At 45.4% G+C, this 22,051-nt stretch overlaps 1 protein-coding gene across 4 annotated transcripts in view; it reads right to left on the reverse strand.

Moving 5' to 3' along the window:
* The window catches only part of phactr2 (phosphatase and actin regulator 2), a 132,942-nt gene extending 111,674 nt beyond the window's left edge, over window positions 1-21,268 (reverse strand). The window contains exon 1 of one of the 4 annotated variants that reach the window (XM_078557498.1): window positions 20,913-21,267. In XM_078557498.1, the coding sequence (XP_078413624.1) occupies window positions 20,913-20,955 (43 nt within the window). In that variant the 5' untranslated portion in view covers window positions 20,956-21,267. Of the gene's footprint in view, window positions 1-20,912 lie in introns of all 4 variants that reach the window. The other 3 variants (XM_078557497.1, XM_078557495.1, XM_078557496.1) reach the window with 3 other exon arrangements.
* Between the last annotated feature and the right edge of the window lie 783 nt (window positions 21,269-22,051).

A 22,051-nucleotide genomic window follows, 5' to 3' on the forward strand; every position in this document is an offset into this window, starting at 1 on the left:
GAATGGAGCCACTTGCGGTTGATGTAGTTAACCATGTGTTGTGACGGAGATCTGAGCACCACATGAGTGCAGTCGATCACATCCTGCACCTGTGGAAAACCCGAGATCTGGGCAAATCCAATCGCTCTTGCATCCTGGCTGTCCTGGTCCCGGGCAAAATGCACAAAGTTGTGTGCCCTCGTGAAGATGGCATCCGTGACCTCACGGATGCATTGTGGGTGGAGGCTTGTGAAATCCCACAGGGGTCACCTGTGGAGCCCTGAAAGGAGCCATTGGCATAGAAATTGAGCACCGCAGTCACTTTCACAGCCACTGGCAGTGGATGCCCTCCATGTCCCCGTGGCACCAAATCCTGCAGTAGCTGGCAGATGTGAGCGACCAGTTCCCTAGACATTTGCAGTCTTGACCCCCTCCCATCCCACCACCGGTCTCCTCAGAGGCAGGGCTGCCCTTAACCACCATCCCCCCCCCGCCACCAGTCGCCTCAACAGCAAGGCTGCACCTGTCCCCTCACCCTCAAAAGTCGCCATTGAGGCAGGGCAGCACTTAATCCCAACCCCCCGGTGCCCCTGAAGCCTGCAAAGCAACATGCAGCCCTGGTGAGCTCAGCAGAATGTAGCAGTGCACTCACCCCCAGTTCACCCAAAGTGCAGGCCGCCAAGTGCACATCACCTCTGTGCTGTTGTGAAACACGTCAGCGCGCTTTCCCACCAGCGGATGATCCAGCAGGGATGCCAGAGCCTGGTGGGATGGCCTGATAATGATATGTTGATGTATTACAATGAGGTTCCCAATGATCAATGGCGGGATGCGCAGCCTGCTGTTAGTGGGCTGAATGGACAATCATGACCTGTCTTCCTGCCCCATATAACTGGAGCATAACATCCTTACTTTTATGTTCAATTCCTCTCATAATAAAGGATAGCATTCCATTAGGCTCCTTAATGACTTGCTGTACCTGCATACTAAATTTTTGTGACTCATGCACGAGTTCACCTAGATCCCTCTGCACCTCAGAATTCTGCAGTCGTTCTTTGTTTAAGTGATACTCTGCTTTTTTATTCTTCCCGCCAAAGTGAACAGCTTCACATTTTCCCACATTATACTCCATCTGCCAGATTTTTGCCCACTCACTCAACCCATCTATATCTGTCTGGAACCTCCTTATATCCTCTTCACAACATACTTTCCTACCTAACTTTATATCATCTGCAAATTTAGCTACCATGCCTTCACTGCCATCATCTAAGCCACTTGTAAAAAGTTGAGGCCCCAACACAAACCCCTGTGGACTCCGCTCATTACATCCTGCCAATCAGAAAATGACCCATTTATGTATACTCTCTGTTTTCTCTCAGCCAGTCAATCTTCTATCCATGCTAATATGTTACCCCCTACACCATGAGCTTTCTTTTTCTGCTATAACCTTTGATGTGGCACCTTATCGAATGCCTTCTGGAAATCCAAATACAGCACATCTACAGTCTCCCCTTTATCCACGGCGCAAGTTACTCCTCAAAGAACTCCAGTAAATTGGTTAAAAGGAGACAGAGTTTAAGATGATTGGCAAAAAAATATCCAGGGAGGACCTCTTTTAACAAAAGCAAAATACTGTATATGCTGGAAATCAGAAATAGAGACAGAAAATGTTGGAAATACTCAGCAGGTCAGGCAGTATCTGTGGTGAGAGAAAGAGGGTTACAATTTCAGGTCTGTGACCAGAACTCAGAACAAAAGAAATAATAGTGACTTGAAGCAAATCTTTTTAATGCAGTGAGTTGCTGTGATCTGCAAGGGCAGTGGGAGCAGATTCGATATTTGCTTTGCAAAGGGGAGTGGATAAACAGAATAATAGCATGGTTACAGCACAGAAGGAGGCCATTCGGCCAGTGTGTCCATGCTGGCACTCTGCCAATGCAACCCACCTGATCCCACTCCTCCGCCTTTTCCCTATAGCCCTGCAAATCCTTTCTCTTCAGATAGTTAACCGGTTCCTTTCTCAAGGCATCGATTGACTCTGTTTCCACCACATTCTCAGACAGTGCATTCTCAGGCAATTCACTGCGTTAAAAAGTTTTTCTTCGTGTCACCATTGCTTCTTTTGCCAATCACTTTAAATTAGTGCACTCTGGTTCTCAACCCTTCCACCAATGAGAACAGTTTCTTCCTATCTACTCTGTCTAGACCCCCTCATGATTTTGAAAACCTCAATTAAATCTCCTCTTAAACTTCTCTTCTCTAAGGAGGACAACCCCAGCTTCTTCAATCTATCTACGTAACTGAAGTTCCTCATTCCTGGAACCATTCTCGTGAATCTTTTCACAACCCCTCTAATGCCTTCACATTCTTCCAAACGTTCCTCAGAAGTGGACACAATAAAGAGCTGAACGAAAAAAGAAAGGGAATTTATGAAGAGACTGCACAACAACACAAAGACAAAACCAGCTGGAGGAGAAACTCAAAGCTCCTGTTAATGTAATGAAAAATCATTTTCTATAATTACTGTCATGTAGCAAGCCCCAGAGCCTGCACAGCAGAGATACATGAGTAATGCAGCCAGTACCCTCAGGGACCCTGTAATGACACAGCCCTGTATCTACGGATACAATAATGATACCGTCCTGTATCCAGGGATACAGTAATGTCACAGTCCTGTATCCAGGGATACAGTAATGTCACAGTCCTGTATCCAGGGATACAGTAATGTCACAGTCCTGTATCCAGGGATACAGTAATGTCACAGTCCTGTATCCAGGGATACAGTAATGTCACAGTCCTGTATCCAGGGATACAGTAATGTCACAGTCCTGTATCCAGGGATACAGTAATGTCACAGTCCTGTATCCAGGGATACAGTAATGTCACAGTCCTGTATCCAGGGATACAGTAATGACACAGTCCTGTATCCAGGGATACAGTAATGACACAGTCCTGTATCCAGGTACGCAGTAATGACACAGTCCTGTATCCAGGGATGCAGTAATGATACAGTCCTGTATCTACGGATGCAGTAATGACACAGTCCTGTATCCAGGGATACAGTAATGACACAGTCCTGTACCTACGGATACAGTAATGACACAGTCCTGTATCCAGGGATGCAGTAATGACACAGTCCTGTATCCAGGGATGCAGTAATGATACAGTCCTGTATCTACGGATGCAGTAATGACACAGTCCTGTATCCAGGGATACAGTAATGACACAGTCCTGTACCTACGGATACAGTAATGATACAGTCCTGTATCTACGGATGCAGTAATGACACAGTCCTGTATCCAGGGATACAGTAATGACACAGTCCTGTACCTACGGATACAGTAATGATACAGTCCTGTACCTACGGATGCAGTAATGACACAGTCCTGTATCTACGGATGCAGTAATGACACAGTCCTGTATCTACGGATGCAGTAATGACACAGTCCTGTATCCAGGGATACAGTAATGACACAGTCCTGTATCCAGGGATACAGTAATGACACAGTCCTGTATCCAGGTACGCAGTAATGACACAGTCCTGTACCTACGGATACAGTGATGATACAGTTCTGTATCCAGGGACACAGTAATGATACCGTTTCACATCCTGCAATCCAGGGATACACCTAATGCTCTGGACCACAGCAATATCCTCACAACCTATTGCTTAGGTCCAAGGGTTAACTTCTTGTGACTGCTGTACTGGATACACAGCAGCATCCAGTCAATCAACAGCATTATTGCATTCTGAGCTGTCATGGAATGAATGCCCAACGAATGTTTAAATGAAATTTCTGATACTTTGAGCAGCAGAGAACTTTGCAAAGCTGTGATGAGCTGCAGCATCCCCGATGTTGATATAAAACATGACAGGCTCTCCCTCCCTGAGTGCCATGTCCCTCTGTTGGCCTCAGGTATGAGCTGTTACTAAGTGTGGGAGGTTAGAAGCCTCAGATGCATGAGCCTCTACTCTTTCAGGCAACAGGCTGGATGTCAGTCGAGCAGTGCCACTGAGATGATAGGATGGATGATTGAATGCAGTTGGGAGAATTTACTGAACATAGGAACTAGAACATAATAACATAGGAGCTGGTGTGGGCCATTCAGCCCATCGGGCCTGCTCCGCCCATTCAATTAGATCATGACTGATCATCTATCTCAACATCACTTTCCCACACTATCCGAAATAATCTACTGTTACTCCAATAAAAAGTCAGAAAGATAGTCACACAGTAATAGTCCATAAAAGCTCAGCAGCCACTATTAATCTTCTGTCCTTGAAGGATTTGCTTCCAAACCCAGTATCTGTGCAGTCACCATGTATAAACAACATATTAGCTTCCCTCATGTTTATTGCTAAAGGAAGGAAGTACTGGTCTTTGTCCCCCCATCGTTTTCTCATGTCTCAGCACTATCTCAAAGCTCTTCATGCCCCATGAATGACTTTCAGGCCCTGTGACTGTTATGTGGGCAAACATAGCTGTTGCTGTGGGCACAACATAGTTCCACAAAGCCCAAAGTGTCATGTGGCCTGTTGATCCCTTTAGGAGGAGGCTTTGCTGTCATTGCCCATATCACACAAGACATGTGGGATTTTTCAATCGAAACAGGCACATGGACCGCCCAGCTCAACATTTCTAGATGGCGGAACCTAAGACCGTGCAGCATTCCCTCAGTACTGCAGTGCAGCAGCAGCCCAGGTTAAGTTTTTAACTCAAACAAAAACGGAAAATGCTGGAAAAACTCAGCAGGTCTAACAGCGTCTGTGGAGAGAAAAACAGAGCTAACGTTTCGAGTCCGCACGACTCTTCTTCAGAACAGCATTTTGCTTTTATCTTATGTTTTTAACTTCCTGGATTGGGTTGGAAAAACAATCTTCTGACTCTGAGGCAAAAATACGGCCAACTGCATCAATCAGTGCTGAATTTCATCAGGAACCTACCCAAGCTCCCACTACAACTCTGACGGAACCCTGGAGAAAGAGCAACAGTGATGTTTAAGCTGCTTCTCTAAAGTTTCTGCTGATATTACACCAATATTACACTGATATTAGTGATATTACAGTGGGAGATATTACAGTGACATTACAGTGATATGACACTGATATTACAGTGGGAGATATTACAGTGACATTACAGTGATATGACACTGATATTACAGTGGGAGATATCACCTTGATATTATACTGATGTTACACTAATAGTAGTGATATTACGTGGATAATACTGTGATATTACACTGATGTTACTGTGGAAGATCCAGGAAACCATTGTGGGCAGTCTACCTGTGAATTTTTACATCAATTTACATTATCCTCACTGTTTGGGAGTGGCTTAAAACACATCAAACTTTAAAAAACATCAAAATTTAATGCATTTCTTAGAAATAAATCAACTCACCCTATTTTAAAATGAGAAAATCTAAATCCTATCGTTTTCTCAGCACTGACAGCTATGCCTTTTAAGATTAAATACTTTGTTCTCCCTCCTGAAGTTCACTGTTCGTTAATAAATGCAAAATACTGCGGATGCTGGAAATCTGAAATAAAAACAGAAAATGCTAGAAAACCTCAGCAGGTCCGGCAGCATCTGTGGATTGAGAAACAGTTCGCGTTTAAGTCCAATATGACTCTTCTTCAGAACTGAAGACAGGTAGAAATGTGATGATGCCATCTTCCACAACAGCGCTTCTGACATGCCTTCTTTTTCCTCAGCTGAGGATTCCGCCCCCCCCACCCCTACTGTGGCTAACAGGGCCCTTAACCATTTTCTGCACTTGTGCCCTCACCCCTTCCCCTCCATCTCATCTGATCATCCTCCACCACTGATGCCAACTCCAGCATGATGCCACTGCATCTGTCCCTATCGGCATTCCGTAGGGAGCGTTCCCTCCGTGACACCCTGGTCCGCTCCTCCAGCACCTCATCCCCTTCCCACAGCACCTTCCCATGCAATTGAAGGAAGTGTAACACCTGCCCCTTTACCTCCTCTTTCCTCACTGTCCAAGGCCACAGACACTCCTTCCAGGTGAAGCTGTGATTTACATATACTCCTTTCAATTTAATGAGACTAAATGCAGACTGGGTGACCGCTTTGCGGAACACCTTCGGTCTGTCCGCAAGCATGACCCAGACGTCCCTGTCACTTGCCATTTCAATTCACCATCTTGCTCTCATGCCCACAATTCTGCCCACAGCCTGCTACAACTTTCCAGTGAAGCCCCAACGAGGTGGTGGCGGTAGTGGTATTGTCACTGGACTAATAGTCCAGAGACCCAGCGTAATACTCCAGGGACCTGGGTTCGAATCCCACCAGGGCAGATGGTGAAATTTAAATTCAATAAAATCTGGAATTAAAAGCCTAACGATGACCATGAAACCATTGCTGATCGTTGTAAAAACCCATCTGGTTCCCTAATCCCCTTTAGGGAAGGAAATCTTCTGTCCTTACCTGGTCTGGCCTATATGTGACTCCAGACCCACAGCAATGTGGTTGATCCTTAACTGCCCTCTGAACAAGGGCAATTAGGGATGGGTAATAAATGCTGGCCTAGCCAGTGATACCCACATCCCATGAATGAATAAATAAATAAAAAACTGGAGGAACAGCACCTCATCTTCTGATTAGACACTTTACAGCCTTCCAGACTGAATATTGAGTTCAACAACTTCAGATCATGAACTCTCTCCTCCATTTTGATCTCCCCCCCCCCCCCCCCCCCCCCACACCCCCCAAGTACTGGTCTATATCTTGTTCTCATGTGTTTGCTTTCAGAAAGCGCTATCCTTTATTGTACTATTAACACATTCTGCTATTTTGCTTTCAGACAGTGCTGACCTTTAGACCATAAGATCTTTATTCTGCTATTAACACCTGCTTTAGTCTTTATTGCTATCATTACCACTCCCTTTGTCTTGTGTTCCATGATATCTTTGGCATTTAATCTCTCTTGCTTTCTAACCTATCCCTGACCTTCTATTTGCTCCACCTGCCTCCTCTTAACAGCATAAAATCCATCACATTTCTACCTCTCTTCAGTTCTGAAGAAGTGTCATACTGGACTCAGAACAGTAACTCTGTTTCTCTCCACACAGCTGCTGCCAGACTCCAGCATTTTCTGTTTTGTTCATTTTATGAAGTGAGCCTCATTGTGTTGCGTGTTATGGGGAAATGGTGGTGTGCCGGTAGTGTCATCAGACTACTAATCTGGTTAACGTTTTGGGGACAAAGGTTCGAATCCCACCATGGCAGCTGGTGAAAATTTAATTTACTTAATAAATCTGGAATTGAAAGCTAGTCACGGTCTGAATGCAGAATCATTGCTGATTGTTGTAAAAACCCATCTGGTTCACTAATGCCCTTTAGGGAAGGAAATCTGCCATCCTTACGTGATCTGGCCCACATGTGACTCCAGACTCTTAACTGCCCTCTGAAATGGCCTAGCAAACCGCTCAGTTCAAGGGCAATTAGGGATGGGCAACATCACCTTTCCAGCAATGCCCACATCCCAAGAAAGAATAAGGAACAAAAAAAACCTGCTGAAGGGAGCTTTTTGTGTGATGATGGAGTGTTTTGATGGTCTGCCTTGTGTTTTCGCAGAGAGCTGTGTTTTCAGACCGACTGTTCGTCAGTAAAGAGCTTCCTATGAAGTGGAAATATCTCCAGAGTTTCCCCTCTCACTCTCATCAACTCTCACCCACTTCCCTGGGCATTGAACAGACACAAGAAAAACAGCAACAGATGTTGGCCAAGGTGAAGCAACTTGTCAAGTTGTTACTTTGCAGATAATAAAAGACCTGCCTCACTGTGACATCGCACCAGAACAGAGAACAAAAAACAATCGAGCCTTGTTCTGCCCAAGGAGCCTTGTTGCTTTCTAAGAGTGATTGATTCCCACCTTTTAACCATATCCCTCAATTACATAGACTGGATAGCACAGAAACAGGCCATTCAGCCCAACTGTTCCATGCTGACTCCACACGAATCTTCTTCCACTCTTCTCCGTCTCACTCTATGAGCACATCCTTCTATTGATTTATTCCTCATGGGCTTATCCAGCTTTCCCTAAAATCATCTGTATCAATCGCCCCAACCACTCCATGCAATAGTAGGGTCCACATCCCTCTCTCTCTTGCTCTCTCTCAAAACAGCTCTTGACTCTTAATCCCATTTACACTTTGAGATGATTTTCTCTGACATCTTATCTCACAGCTCTATTCGCTCTCACAAAAAGTCCTTGGACTCCCCTTCTTCCTCGTAATTTTATTCTTTGTAACCTCAGCCCCTGGACATCTCAAAATCGTCCCCACATTTGGAACCCAGGTCCATTTCTCTCAATTGTCAATTGCCCTCCACTCAACAACAATGACTTACATTTATATAGCACCTTTAATGGAATGAAAGGTCCCAAAACGCTTCAAAACAAAGTATATGACTGAGCCACATGGGGAATATTAGGTCAGGTGACCAAAAGCTTGGTGCTGCCAAAATGGTGGGAGCAAAAGTGGGGGAGGTGGGGGCTGTTAAGACTGAGGGATTGGGACACTGGCAGCAGAGCACAGGGGTGTCCTGTGCATGAGCTGAAATACGGGACCAAGATTGTCACAGCACCAAATGACCCGTGACACGGAACAAATGCCTTAACTACGGGAACGTCCCATAAAATGCAGGATAATCAGTCACACTGGGTGCACAACGAGGCTAGGATTGGAGGAGCGCAGGTATTTCCGAGGGTTGTCAGGCTGGAGGAGACTACGGAGATCGGGGGGGGTGGTGGGGGGGGAGGGAGGGGGGTGAGGCTATGGAGGGACTTGAAAACAAGGATGAGAATTTTAAAATCCAGATGTTGTTTGACCAGAAGTCAAGGTAGGTCAGCCAGCACAGGGGTAATAGGGGAACAGGACTCGCTGTAAATTAAGACATGGGCAGCAGAGTTTTGGATGACCTCAAGTTTATGGAGGGAAGAATGTGGGAGGCCAGCCAGGAGCGTGTTGAACAGGACTTGAGGTAACAAAGGCATGAATGAGGATTTCAGCAGCAGATGAGCTGAGGCTGGAGCGAAGTCAGGCAATATTATAGAGATGGAAATGGGAAGTCTTAACGCTGGTGTGAATATGAGGTCAGAAGGTCATTTGGGGACCAAATGTGACACCAAGGCTGTGAACAGAATGGCTTAATCTCAGACTGTTGCCAAGAAGAGGGATGGAGTTGGTAGCTGGGGAATGAAGTGGGGGCCAAAAACAATGGCTTCAGTCTTTCTAATATTTAATTGGAGGAAATTTCTGCTCATCCAATACTGGATGTTGGATAAGCAGTTTGATTATTTAATGATCGCTTTGATTTAACAATGATCTTTGATCTGATGCAAGATCACTGACCTGAAATGTTAAATCAGTTTCTTTCTCCTCAGATGCTGCCTGATCTGCTTAGTGTTTGCAGTGTTTAATTATTCTTGCAATAAATAATAATTCCACAATTATACATAGATCACACACACACACACACACACACAGTGTGTCTCAAGAGCAGAAGAGAGCAAACAATGAGTGTTTGTGGTAGGGATGCCAATCAAGTGGGCTGTTTTGTCTTTGAGAGTTGTTGGAGCTGCACTCATCCAGGCAAGTGGAGATTAATCCATCACACACCTGACTTGTGCCTTGTAGATGGTGGACAGGCTTTGGGGAGTAAGGAGGTGAGTTACTTGCTGCAGGATTACTAGCCTAATGAATCCCCCACTATCAACATCCTGGACCTTAGCATTGATCCGAAACTGAAGTGGACCAGTCATATAAATACTGTGGCTACAAGAGAAGCTGGTTTGATTGGCACCCCATCCACAAACATTCACTCCCTCCACCACCGATGCACAGTCGCAGCAGTCACCAAGGCTCCTCCGACAGCTCCTTCCAAACCAATGACCAATCCCATCTAGAAGGACAAGGGCAGCAGATAGATGTGAACACCACCACCTGGAAGTTCCCCTCCAAGTCACTCACCATCCTGACTTGGAAATATGTCGCCGTTCCTTCACTGTCGTTGAGTCCTGGAACTCCCTCCCTAATAGCACTGTAGATGTACCTACACCACATGGACTGCAAGAACGTGGCTCACCACCACCTTCTCAAGAGCAATCAGGGATGGGCAATAAATATTGGCCTAGCCAGCGATACACCCACATCCCATGAACAAAAAACTCCTCTTATTCGAAAGGGGCTCTGATGGCAGCCCTCTCAACTTTGAGTCAGAAGGTCATGTGTTCAAGTCCCACTCCAGAGAGTGCTGACAATGCTTGCAGAACTGAGGGAACACTGCCCTGTCAGAGGTGCCGTCTTTCAGGTAATGTTTTAAGCTGAGGCCCCATCTTCCCTCTCAGGTGGACATAAAAGGCCCCACAGCACTATTCTAAAGAAAACTGGTGGAAGTTCTTCCTCATTTCCTGACCAATAGTTATCTCTCAAACAACATTGCCAAAACAGCTTATCTACTCACTTGCCTCACTGCTAGTCATGGGATCTTGCTATGCAAAAACTGGCTGCCGCATTTCCCTAAATTACAACAGTGAGTAAACTTCAAAAGAATGAGGTCATGAGAGAAGCTACTGGAACATAGGCTCTTTCTTATTGGACCACTGACCAGTCACTGAATAGCATTCATTTCAATCCAGGAGACCAACCCATTGCTCGTCAAAAATCCAATAATATACACAATGAACATCAGAAACACTTCATGGGAAGTATATGGGAACTTGGCTCTGCAACTACCAGCAGAGTTATCAGTGTAAACTTAAACAAAAGGTACAAGTGAGTGGCTTTTTTTTTCAATCTCTAGGAAGGATGCCAGCTGCAATTTTATCTCACCAAGAATGATAAGGAGCCAAGGTCATGACAGGAGAGGAATCATCAGAGCCTGCAGCACTAGCAGATCCTCCCATCCCGCTTACACGATGGATGTGCTGCATGTCATGGAGGGGCCTGTGTATGGTGCTACTTGGCAAAACAAACTGAGAAAGAAATCCAGTAGCACATACCCCCTTGGAGCACACTCTGACTGCCCCAGGCACATTACCCAGGCTGACACTCCCAGCGCAGTGCTGAGGGAGAGCTGCGCTGTCGGAGGGGCTGTCTTTCTGGGTGAGCTGTTAAACTGTGCGGCCTGGCAATGCAAAATGTTCCAATGCACTATTTCAAAGAGGTGCAGGGGAATTCTTCCTGTTGTCCTGGATAATATTAAATCCTTCAACTGACATTACCACACCCTCTGATTCACAAGGTTCTGGGTTCAAGTCTGACTCTTAGACTGGAGCAGGAAGGCTGAAACTACTGCTGCCTTTCGGGTGAGAGACTGAGGCCTTGTCTGCCTGCTCAGAGAGAGGTGCTTCTTATTTAGTTACAGGATGTGGGCATCACTGGCTGGGCCAGCATTTATTGCCCATCCCTAATTGCCCTTGAGAAGGTGGTGGCGGTGAACTGCCTTCTTGAACCACTGCTGTCCATGTGGTGTAGGTACACCCACAGTGCTGTTAGGGAGGGAGCTCCAGGATTTTAACCCAGAGACAGTGAAGGAACGGCGATATATTTATATATTTCCAAGTCAGGACGATGAATGGCTTGGAGGGGAACTTCCAGATGGTGTTGTTCCCATCCATTTGCTGCCCTTGTCATTCTAGGTGGTAGTGGTCGTGGGTTTGAAAGGCGTTGCCTAAGGAGCCTTTATAAAAGATCCAATGGCAATATTTTGAAGAAGAGTAGGGGGGGGGTTTATCCTCAATGTCCTGGCCAATAGTTATCCCTCGATCAACATCTCAAAAACAGATTATTTGGTCATTATCACATTGCTGTCTGTGGGAGCTTGCTGTGCACAAATTGGCTGCTGAACTTCCTACATTACAACAGTGACAACATTTCATTGGCTGTTAAGCGCTTTGAGACATCTGGTGGTCATCCAAAGTGCTATATAAATTCAAGTCTTTCCTTCTTTCATTGTTATTTGAGGGATCTTGCAGTACACAAATTAGCTGAAACATTTTCACCAGTTACGCAAGGCCTTCATCACTTGTAAAGCAGCTTGGGATGCTCTGAGGTCCTGAAAGGTGCTATATAAATGCAAGTCTTCTTTTCAACCATTAGCGTTGCAAACTAAACTCAAGAACTTGCATTAAGCAAAAGATAAGTTGCATTCTGAGTCCCACTGCCAATACAAACATACATAGGAAATAGGAGCAGGAGTAGGCCATTCGGTCCCTCGAGCCTGCTCTGCCATTCAATAAGATCATGGCAGATCTGTTTGTGTTTCGAATTCCACATTCCCATCTACCCTCAATAACCTTCGATTCGCTTGCCTAACAAGAATCTACCTCCGCCTTAAAAATATTCAGTAGGGAGGCTTGTGTTTCTTTCAGGTATCTCCTCTGATACCCCTGTCCCTTCACTTCAGTGTTGGTGTTAGAGTTCTCATTTGTGTCCACCCAGCACCTGGGGTGGGGTGTATTGAGGAAGAACTATTTTACACAGTGAGTGGTAACGACCTGGAACGCGCTGCTTATGAGGGCGGTTGGAAGTGGAGAATCAATGATTTCAAAAGGAAATTGGTTGGGCACGAGCGAAATAAACTTGTGGGGCTACAGTGATACAGCAGGGGAATGGGGCTGATTGGATTCTTCTACAGAGGGCCAGCATGGATGCAATGGGCTGAATAGCCCCCTTCTGTGATGCTATGACTTTATGACCTCCCTTGACCTCTTGCCCATGGTTCAGCACACATCCTTCACTGTTGTCCCTTGTAAAGACCTTTGGTTTGGGTGTGGGAGGGGGGAGAGGTGTGTAGTGAAGGCGCTGTACAAATTTAAGTTGTTGCAGTAGTAGTCAGTCAACCCTCCAATCCCACTTCAGCATTTATTTCCTTCACAAATGATTTCAGAATTTCCGTCTCCAATCCTTTATATGGGAACCTAGTCCATGTGTTGAAAAGTTGTCGTGTGCATTGAAAATCTGGCCTCATCCCTCCCTCTCTCTGTAACCTCCTCCAGCCTTACAACCCCTCCAAGAGCTCTGGGTTCCTGAAACTCTCTTCTTTTCTGCACACCCCTCCCAGTTCCTTCGCCACAGCATTGGTGGCCATGCATTCAGCTGCGAAGACTCTAAAACTCTGGAATTGCTGTTCTGTAAAGCTGGCTCATCCCCTGAGGCGATGATTCTGCCCACGTCTGCCATGTTACCTCACAACTGGCCCAGGTTCTAGTTCCTGGCTCCGTCTTTTCCTCATCCACCTGCTGGGCTCTTGGCACTGACATCATCACCAGCAGCCTTGTCTTAAAGCCTCACTCGTTGACATCATCAGCAGTAGCCCTGTCTTAAAGCCTCATTTGTTGACATCATCACCAGCAGCCTTGTCTTAAAGCCTCACTCGTTGACATCATCACCAGTAGCCCTGTCTTAAAGCCTCATTTGTTGCATTGCTTTCAATATTTATTTGATAATGTTTCTATCCAGTCACTAGTGTGGAGTGTTACACACTGTGGATGTGAGAGTTGGACCCTGAACAAAGAGGATGAGAGGAAGATAACAGTTTTTGCAATGTGGACATGGTGGAAGATGGTCAGAATCATCTGGAAGGAGAGAAAGTGAAATGAGTGGGTTAGAGCAAGAGTAGAAGTTCAGGAATCGAAAGGGTTTCTCAGCACAGTTAGAGGAAGAAAGATAACAAGTACAGACATTAGAAACAAAGACCTGACAGCTTTGTCTTGGCAACAGTTAACGGAGAAATTGAGGGCAAAAACAGAAGTGGAAGAAGAAAACTCAGATGGGTGAATAACATTGAGACATGAACTGAGGAAGGATTGAAGAAAACCAGAGAAGAAGCAAGATGATGTCAATGGCCCCGCTAAGGCTATAGTGACAAAGAATGGTCCTGTGAAGCACCTCAGTATGTTTTACAATGTTAAAGGTGCTATATAAATGCATGCTGTTGTAGTTCCTAAGCTCAGATTTGCACCTTTTGATCTAGCAATTGGTCAGAAAGACTCTTCTCCTCTTTGTCCCATGTGTCTAGTCATTACTCACACATCAAGGACAGCAGGAAAATCAGATTCCCCACCTCCCTGAACAAAAGTGTTTTGCAGTGGAGTTATTTAACGTTATTAGCTCACACCAGTGTCTTCAGCTCAGACGTGAATTCAGAGTTTTAGTTCTGGGTGACACAGGAAATCCTGCCTCCTTCCTCCCTCTCAAAATGTATGACTTGACAGAGAATAAAACTCAGCTTCAGCATCTTTACCTAAGGGAAACAGGGTATTCCCTATTAACCTCTTCTTATGGCTGCCTGAGAGGGCAAGTCGGTTAAACACCTCATCCAAAGGCTGACAACTTCTGACAGTGTGGCCCTCCCTCAGTACTGCACTGGGGGTCAGCCTAGATTTTACACTCAAGACTTAAGTGGGACTTGAAATCACAACTTTCTGACTCAGAGGTTAATTGGCTCGCCCACGTAAAATGGCGGCGCCCAGCCGATCGTGGGCAGCGATCGTCTGCTCACCCGCCCACGCCCGCTCCCATCCAACCCCCACGACTGGGAGAAAATTCTCCCCCGTGAGTAGTTAGGGTTTGGAATGCACTGCCTGGAAGTGTGGTGGAGGCAGGTTCAAGTGAGGCATTCCAGAGGGCATTGGATGATTATCTAAATAGAAACAATGTGCAGGGTTACGGGGAAAAGGCAGGGGATTGGCACTAAGTTAAAATGCTCAGAGAGCCTGTGCAGACACGATGGGCAGAATGGCCTCTTTCTACATCGTAACAATTCTGTGAAATACATGCCCGCACACACACACACACACACACACCCACACATGTACACACACACCCACACATGTACACACACACACACACACACATATATACACACACCCACACATGTACACACACACACACACATGTACACACACACACACACATACACATGTACACACACACACACATGTACACATGTACACACACATGTACACACACACATGTACACACACACACACATGTACACATGTACACACACACATGTACACACACATACACATGTACACACACACATGTACACACACACACACATACACATGTACACACACAGACACATGTACACACACACACACACATGTACACACACACACATACACATGTACACACACAGACACATGTACACACACACACATGTACACACATGTACACAGCTCCACTCTGTCCTTCCTCTTCCTGGAAATCAGCCTTTTGCATAACAGCAGCATTTATACCAGGATTGCCCTGTGACAGAACTGAGCAAACACTCACCACAACAATGCACAAGCAGACATACACAGAGCCACTAACTGGAAAGGGAAAGTTCTGAATTGACAGATCATTCTGCCCAACAATTCTATGCCAGTGTTTATGCTCCTCACAGCCTCTTTCTACTATTTACTTCATCTATCACCCTATCAGCATAGTCTTCAATTCCTCTCCCCCTCATGTATTTATCGGGCCTCCCAGTAAATGTAAATATACCTTTCATCTCAACTATTCCGTGCAATAGTGAGTTCCACATTCTCACCAGTCTGCGGGTAAAGAAGTTTCTCTTGAATTCCCTATTTGACTACCTTATATTTATAGGAGGTCTTGTGGGACAGTGGTAGTGTCCCTGCCTCGGAGCCAGAAGCTCTGTGTTTGAGTCCAACTCCAGGACTTGATGGTCAAGGAAGTTGCATACATAACACAGCCAAACAGGCTGAGTATCAACCTGCAAATCCTACAACCTACACAACCAATGGCAGGCTGGTAAGAGCGGGAGAGATTCCTGGTCAGCCATGTGATGGGAAGAAAGTTGCAGCCTCTACCATCACTATCCATAGCTCCAGACTACAACATGCATGTAAAAATGTACGTTGCCACGGCAACTTGGACCCACTGAATGAACTGTAACACCTTATATTCATTGGTAGTTCTGGTCTCTCGCACAGGTGAAAACATTTCCTCTATGTCAACCCTGTCAAAGCCCCTGATAATTCGAAAGACCTTCCATCAGGTCACCACTCAGCTTTCTCTTTTCTCAAGAAATGACAGACGACCTGTTGAATCTTTTCAGGTGGTGGATGGCAGAAGCAGCCACATACCTGATGAGTTTACCATGAATATATTCTTGCACTCCTAGTAGCAAAGAGGTTTCGAAAATAAGAATTCCTGACAGAGGTGGGGACTGTGAATAATTTCACGCTATCGAAACACATTCCCTCATTAATGCTCTTGGGTACTTATTCATGCAGCCAGGTACACACACTGTCCACTGTACCCTTCAAAATACAAGACAACACTATCAAATACTTGGAGCTGTGCCCACTGGGCATTTTCACAATGACTGACACTTAACATTCCTTTGGGCCTTTGCTCACTCTGCCAATGTAACTTTGACAGGAGAATGATAGAAACCCCGTTTATGCGTATTGTGTTACCAGTAGCTGCAATGTGTTTAGTGTTCACTGTTAATGGACATCGGAAAGGCACCACAGCTTGCACACTATCATGCGGTAATCCAAAAATTGCAGTCAACCAACACTACTCCTGAAGGTTCAATACTTCAAACGGTAAGTATGGAACCAGCCCAAATTGGGGCTAATTTCTTACTAATTCCAAATTAATTGCACTCTAAATTTTACATTTGTATTTTCAGGCACAGGATCAGGTCACTCCTGTCTGTATCCCTTGAAACTTTATTGAACAGAATTCTAACTATCTCGGTTTTGAAAGTTTCATTTGAAGCTCAGTATCCACAGTCTTTTGGGGAAGAGAGTTCCAAATTTCCACTGCACCTTGCGTGAAGAAATAATCCCGATTTCACTCATGAGGGGTCTATCTCTAATGATAAGTCTCCCCATAATTTAACTCTTTAAGCCCCAGCACCTTGCTTTTGAATCTGTGCTGTAATCCCACCAACTCCAATATATCTTTTGCCCAGATGCCGCTCTCAGAACGCAATTGCTCCAGATTAGGGTCTGACCAAGGTTCTGTAAAACTGGAACATCACCTCTCACCCCCCACACCCAATTATATTTCAGCTTTTACCAACCTCAGGATGGCCCAAAGTGCTTTACGATCAATGAGGTACAATCAATACATGTGAAATGTGGCCACTGTTGCAATGAGGAGCGGTGGGGAAAGTACAGTGGTGGGGGAGTGTGTTCTAGTGAGAATGGCCAAAGGAGCTGCAGACCCTGCCCCCATTGAGTGAGGGAAGGGCTGAGGAAATGGGTGGGGGAGGGGCTGCAGAAAGACCCAGAGTCATGTGACCACTGGGTGCTATTTGGGATAAGAGGCTTACTTAAGAAAGGATATACTTGCACTGGAAGAAGTTCAGAGAAGATTCACTCGGCCGATTCCATGGATGAAGGGGTTGTCTTAAGGGGAAAGGTTGAACAGGTTGGGCTTGAACCCATTGGAGTTTAGAAGAATGAGAGATGATCTTATTGAAACATGGTGGGACTTGACAGGGTGGACGCTGAAAGGATGTCTCCCCTTATGGGGGAACCTATAACTCAGGGACGCAGTTTAAAAATTAGGGATCTCCTATTTTAGACAGAGATGAGGAGAAATGTTTTCTCTCAATTAGTCTGTGGAATTCTCTTCCTCAAAGAGCAGTGGAGGCTGGGTCATTGAATATATGCAAGGCTTAGTCAGATTTTTGATCGACAAGGGAGTCAAGGGTTATGGGGGACAGGCAGGAAAGTCACAATCAAATCGCCCATGAGTTTAATGAATGGCAGAGCAGGTTCAAATGGGCTATGCTTGTGTCCTTGTGTGTAAACATGGAGGAACATCAAGATAAGGACCAGCATTTGAATTCCAAACACACGGTGGGGGAAGGGTGGAGGGAGGAGTGTGGTCAGGGAACCAACACAGGACAATGGGGAGGATCGATAAGGGCTGGGCGAGACATGGTAAGGAACAGGATACAGCAGAGAGTGAAGGGATTGGGGACAGAGTTTAGAAAAAGTTAGAATTCATGGAGTGACAGAGAATGGGAAATTAGAAAAGTGGGTATGAGAGAAATCAGATCTGGGTGCGATTTTCTTCAAAACTAATCAGTCAGAGTGAGAGCTCAGGTTCCTGAAGAGCACTCAGGGTGAGAGAGAGTCTCACACACCAATTGGTCAAAGTAAATTATCTTTGATCACAATTTGTTGCTTCCATTATATCCAAGTTTGCTTTGCAAATGCTCCCCTTTGGCCTATCACAGCTCATCGCATAACCCATTCGCAGCTTCAGTGCCACAGGTATGTATGTCCATGTGCAAAACAATATTAAGAAATGGAATATCTTATCACAGTGTGTTACTGAAGTCAAGCCAATCACAGAATCCAGGTGGGAGTTAAACACTTGAAAAAGCAAAATGTTAAAGAAAGGATGTGACTTTGACCAATTTGTGTTGTGTCTGACTGAATGCAGGAAATCTAACAGCCAATCTGCACAGCAAGATCCCACAAACAGCAATGAGATAATCACCAGCATTTTTTTTTAGTAGAGGTGTCAGCTGTGGCTCAGTTCATAGCACCCTCGCCTTTGAACCAGAGGGTTGTGGGTTCATGTCCCACTCCCGGAAACCAAGAACTGTGACTGTACTCGAAAGAGTTGCAATCTGTGACTGTTGATAACTCGAAAGAGTTTGAAGAGCATTTTTTTTTAGTGATTTTGGTCGTGGGATCGATATTGACTCAGGGAGAACCCCCTGACCCAGTCACCTTTGAATCGTGCTTCAGGGCTCATCAAGTGTCAGCCTGGATTTTGTGCTCAAGTCTCTGGAGTGGAACTTGAAGCCATAGGCTTCTGACCCTGAGGTGACTGAGCCACCCACTGAGCCAAGGCAGATGCCAAAATTATTTCTGAAGTGTGGTCACCGTAGAAAACACAGCCGCCAATTTGCCCACAACAAATTCTACAAATAGCAACGGGAAACCCACTTTACTGGTTAAAGGGTAAATATTGGCCAGGATGCTGGGAGATCTTCCAACTCTCCTTCGCGATGTGGAATCGTTTGCATCTGCTTGAGAAAGCAGATGGGGTTTCATTCGAAAAATGGCACCTCCCACAGTGCAGCACTCCCTCCCTATAGATTACCCACCCCGTCCCAAGGGCCGGGGCTTAAGCCCGTAACCATCCTGACAGATTCACCAAATAAGCCAGGCTGGCATTTAAAGAGTAGAGAGAAAGGGTATGGAAATAGAATCAGAGCAGACAGCTCCAATGTGGGGCTAGTAAAGGCCAGTGCAATGGGACAAATGGGCTTCTCCTGCTGGGAGAGTTTCCTGGCTCCAGGGTTAACTACATATGATGAGCCAACATGGAAAAAAATACTCTAAGTTGGCCGGCACAGACGGGAGAGCCTAGAGGAACGTTTTACTTGATTTTTATACAAAGGAGTTTCCATTCAGACCCTGACTAGTCCCTAACTGTGCCGACAGGAGAAGGAACCAAAGACGACAAATTGTTGGCATCTGAAACTAACCAAATTGCACCAAACAATATCAAAAGGATATCAAACTTCCCTCCTCCCAGTCGTTACTATAGGCTTCATATGTGAACAGGAACCTCCCAACAATCGGTCCAAACTCTCAGGAAGACAATCATTCCAGAAACTTTCCTTAATACAGCAGAATTGGCCCTTTAGGAAATGTCCTGTCCTTTAACAATTTGATGAAGAAACCCCTTTTCCCAAACTCATTCTGTGTTATCATCAGAATGAAGTCAGCTCCATCTATACTCAGAAGTGCTCTTTGTAACTAAACTCTCCCCTAAGCTGCTTCACTTTGAACACCCAGGAAGCACACAATTCTCTTAAAGACAAATAAACGCATCCTCGCCACATCACCACTTCCTCCCCATGGCAAGATCATTTTGTGACCCAAATTAGACTCCTTTATCCAGGAGAGGATGTGATTGGCTGATGATCAGCCCATTTCCATTTGATATCTTTTGGTTCCCTCTCCGTCCCCCTTCCTGCTTTCCCTCCAGCTACTGTAACTGTTGGTGTTCCCTCTTCCTCGGGGTAATTAAGATGCCTCCCTGAACATTCTAATGCTTCTCAGTCACTAAAGCCTCCTGCTTGGTACAGGATTCCACTATCCCAGCTTATTTTTATTGTTCGAGGGCAGTTAGGGAAATAGAGCCAAGGCAAGTAGATAAAATTTCAGGTACTGATCGGCAGTGATCTAACTGATTAGCGGAAGGTGCTCGATGGGCTGAATGGCCTCCTACTCTTCCTAAGCTCTAGGTGAGGCAGCCCACTCTCAAACTCCACTGCCATTGCTCTCAATGACAGGAGGTGTAAACAATCACCCTTCACTACTCCTTCCCACACCCACTCCTCAGTAGGAACAATGCTTCCTCAATCGCCTGGACCTGCTGCACCCATCTCACCCAGACGGAACAGCGAGAAGGTCACAATGCCAATGTGTGTCTGGTGTCCCACAGAGAGTAGCACCTCTCTGGAAAGTGAAGAAACTCTTCACTCCAGACAACAGGTGTCAGCTGTAAAGCGCTCACTCCAGTGACTGCTCCAGAGGCTTTGGGATATTCAGCACAGTAAGGGTTAATTCTCACTGTGCGTATTCAACACAATGAGTACATGGGATGCTGCAAGGAGAAATGTCGATAGTAAAACCGCTCAAGAGATGAACAGCAGAGAAAAACAACGGGATGTTCATTGCATAATATTCAAAGTAACTTTAAAACCACTTCAAGCATTTCATTTCTTTTATTTGGTTGATGGGTTTTTTTTTAAAAAATCACAATGTTAACTGATTTTTATTGGAAAACTATATTAGTTTTCTCTTTTCTAAAAAAAGTCAGTAACTCCATTCATTTGAAACAAAACTGCCTGCACAGTCTGGGCTGAATTGCACAAAGCTCGAACCACAGTTCCACTCACCGTTTGTAGGCTGATTGAAGCTCGACACTGAAGTCTGTCCCATTTTCTTCCTGCTTCGACAGGAGACCCTTTATCCTCCTTCGCATGAAGTCAGCAAATCGTCAGAACCGTCCCAGACACTGTACACAGCCACAGTTCCTCCAGTCATCGAGGCACCCTGAGTTCATTTCACTTTCTTTCCACAGAGAGGGTTTCTGACGCGCTCTCTCTCTCTCACTCACACACACAGATACTGATTGAAAACTTTCCCAGCTCACTCTCTGTCTCTCTCTCTCTCTCTCTCTCTCTCGTGCACACACCCAGCCCTTATGCTGCTTCAGCCTGCCGTCTGTCTGTTCCTGCTCAGCTAGAATGCTTGTCATTCCACTATGCAGATTAACTCGGAGAGGTCAGAGGGCGTGGGGAGGGAGTCCCAAGCTGGTACAGCGTTATTGGAAAGCAAATTCTCTCCTGTGGGTCTGTTCCTTGTACCCCAGAGAGGAAATAAACTTGAAGGGGTGGCAGTGGGGGTGGGAGGGGGAGGGAGGGAAGGGAGGTAGTCTGATTTTTTTTTTAGAAAGGAGATTCTACACCCCTACAATTAAAAATTAATTTAAAAAAAGTAGATTTTCATTAAAGGTCAAAGTAGAACCATTTCAAATCTAGCAGCTGCAATCTTATCAGGGCAAAGAGGGTAATAGAAATAATTTCAGCGCAGGATAAGCAGACATTGTCAACGAGCTCGAGAGTAAGTGTGAAGGAAACATTAGGCTTCATTTAATAATTAAGTGCCTTTTAAATACAATTGGCTATTCCAAATCTTTTCTAAGTATTTTAAATAAAGCGTTTTGTTAAATCCTTATTTCCATTATTCAGTTTTTTAAATCTCCCTGTGGGTTTCTGGCACTCATCGAGCAGGAGGCTTGGGCGCGTCCACAGGGTGAAAGACAGTCTCAAACCCACAAAGATCTTCTGCACAGTGAGGCAGCTGGAGCCAGGTGACCAGAAGGAAGCCCAAAGGCTCTGCTTCAAGGATATTTACAAGTGTGGCATAAGGGCCCTAAACATCGATCCTCGCACTTTGGGAGGCACTAGCTGATGACAGTAAGAAATGGTGATGTCACCGTGCGCTGGCATGCATCTCATTGATCAATGGCTAC

Source organism: Cetorhinus maximus, chromosome 14 (assembly GCF_964194155.1).
Source record: "Cetorhinus maximus chromosome 14, sCetMax3.hap1.1, whole genome shotgun sequence".
In the NCBI taxonomy this organism is placed as follows: domain Eukaryota; kingdom Metazoa; phylum Chordata; class Chondrichthyes; order Lamniformes; family Cetorhinidae; genus Cetorhinus; species Cetorhinus maximus.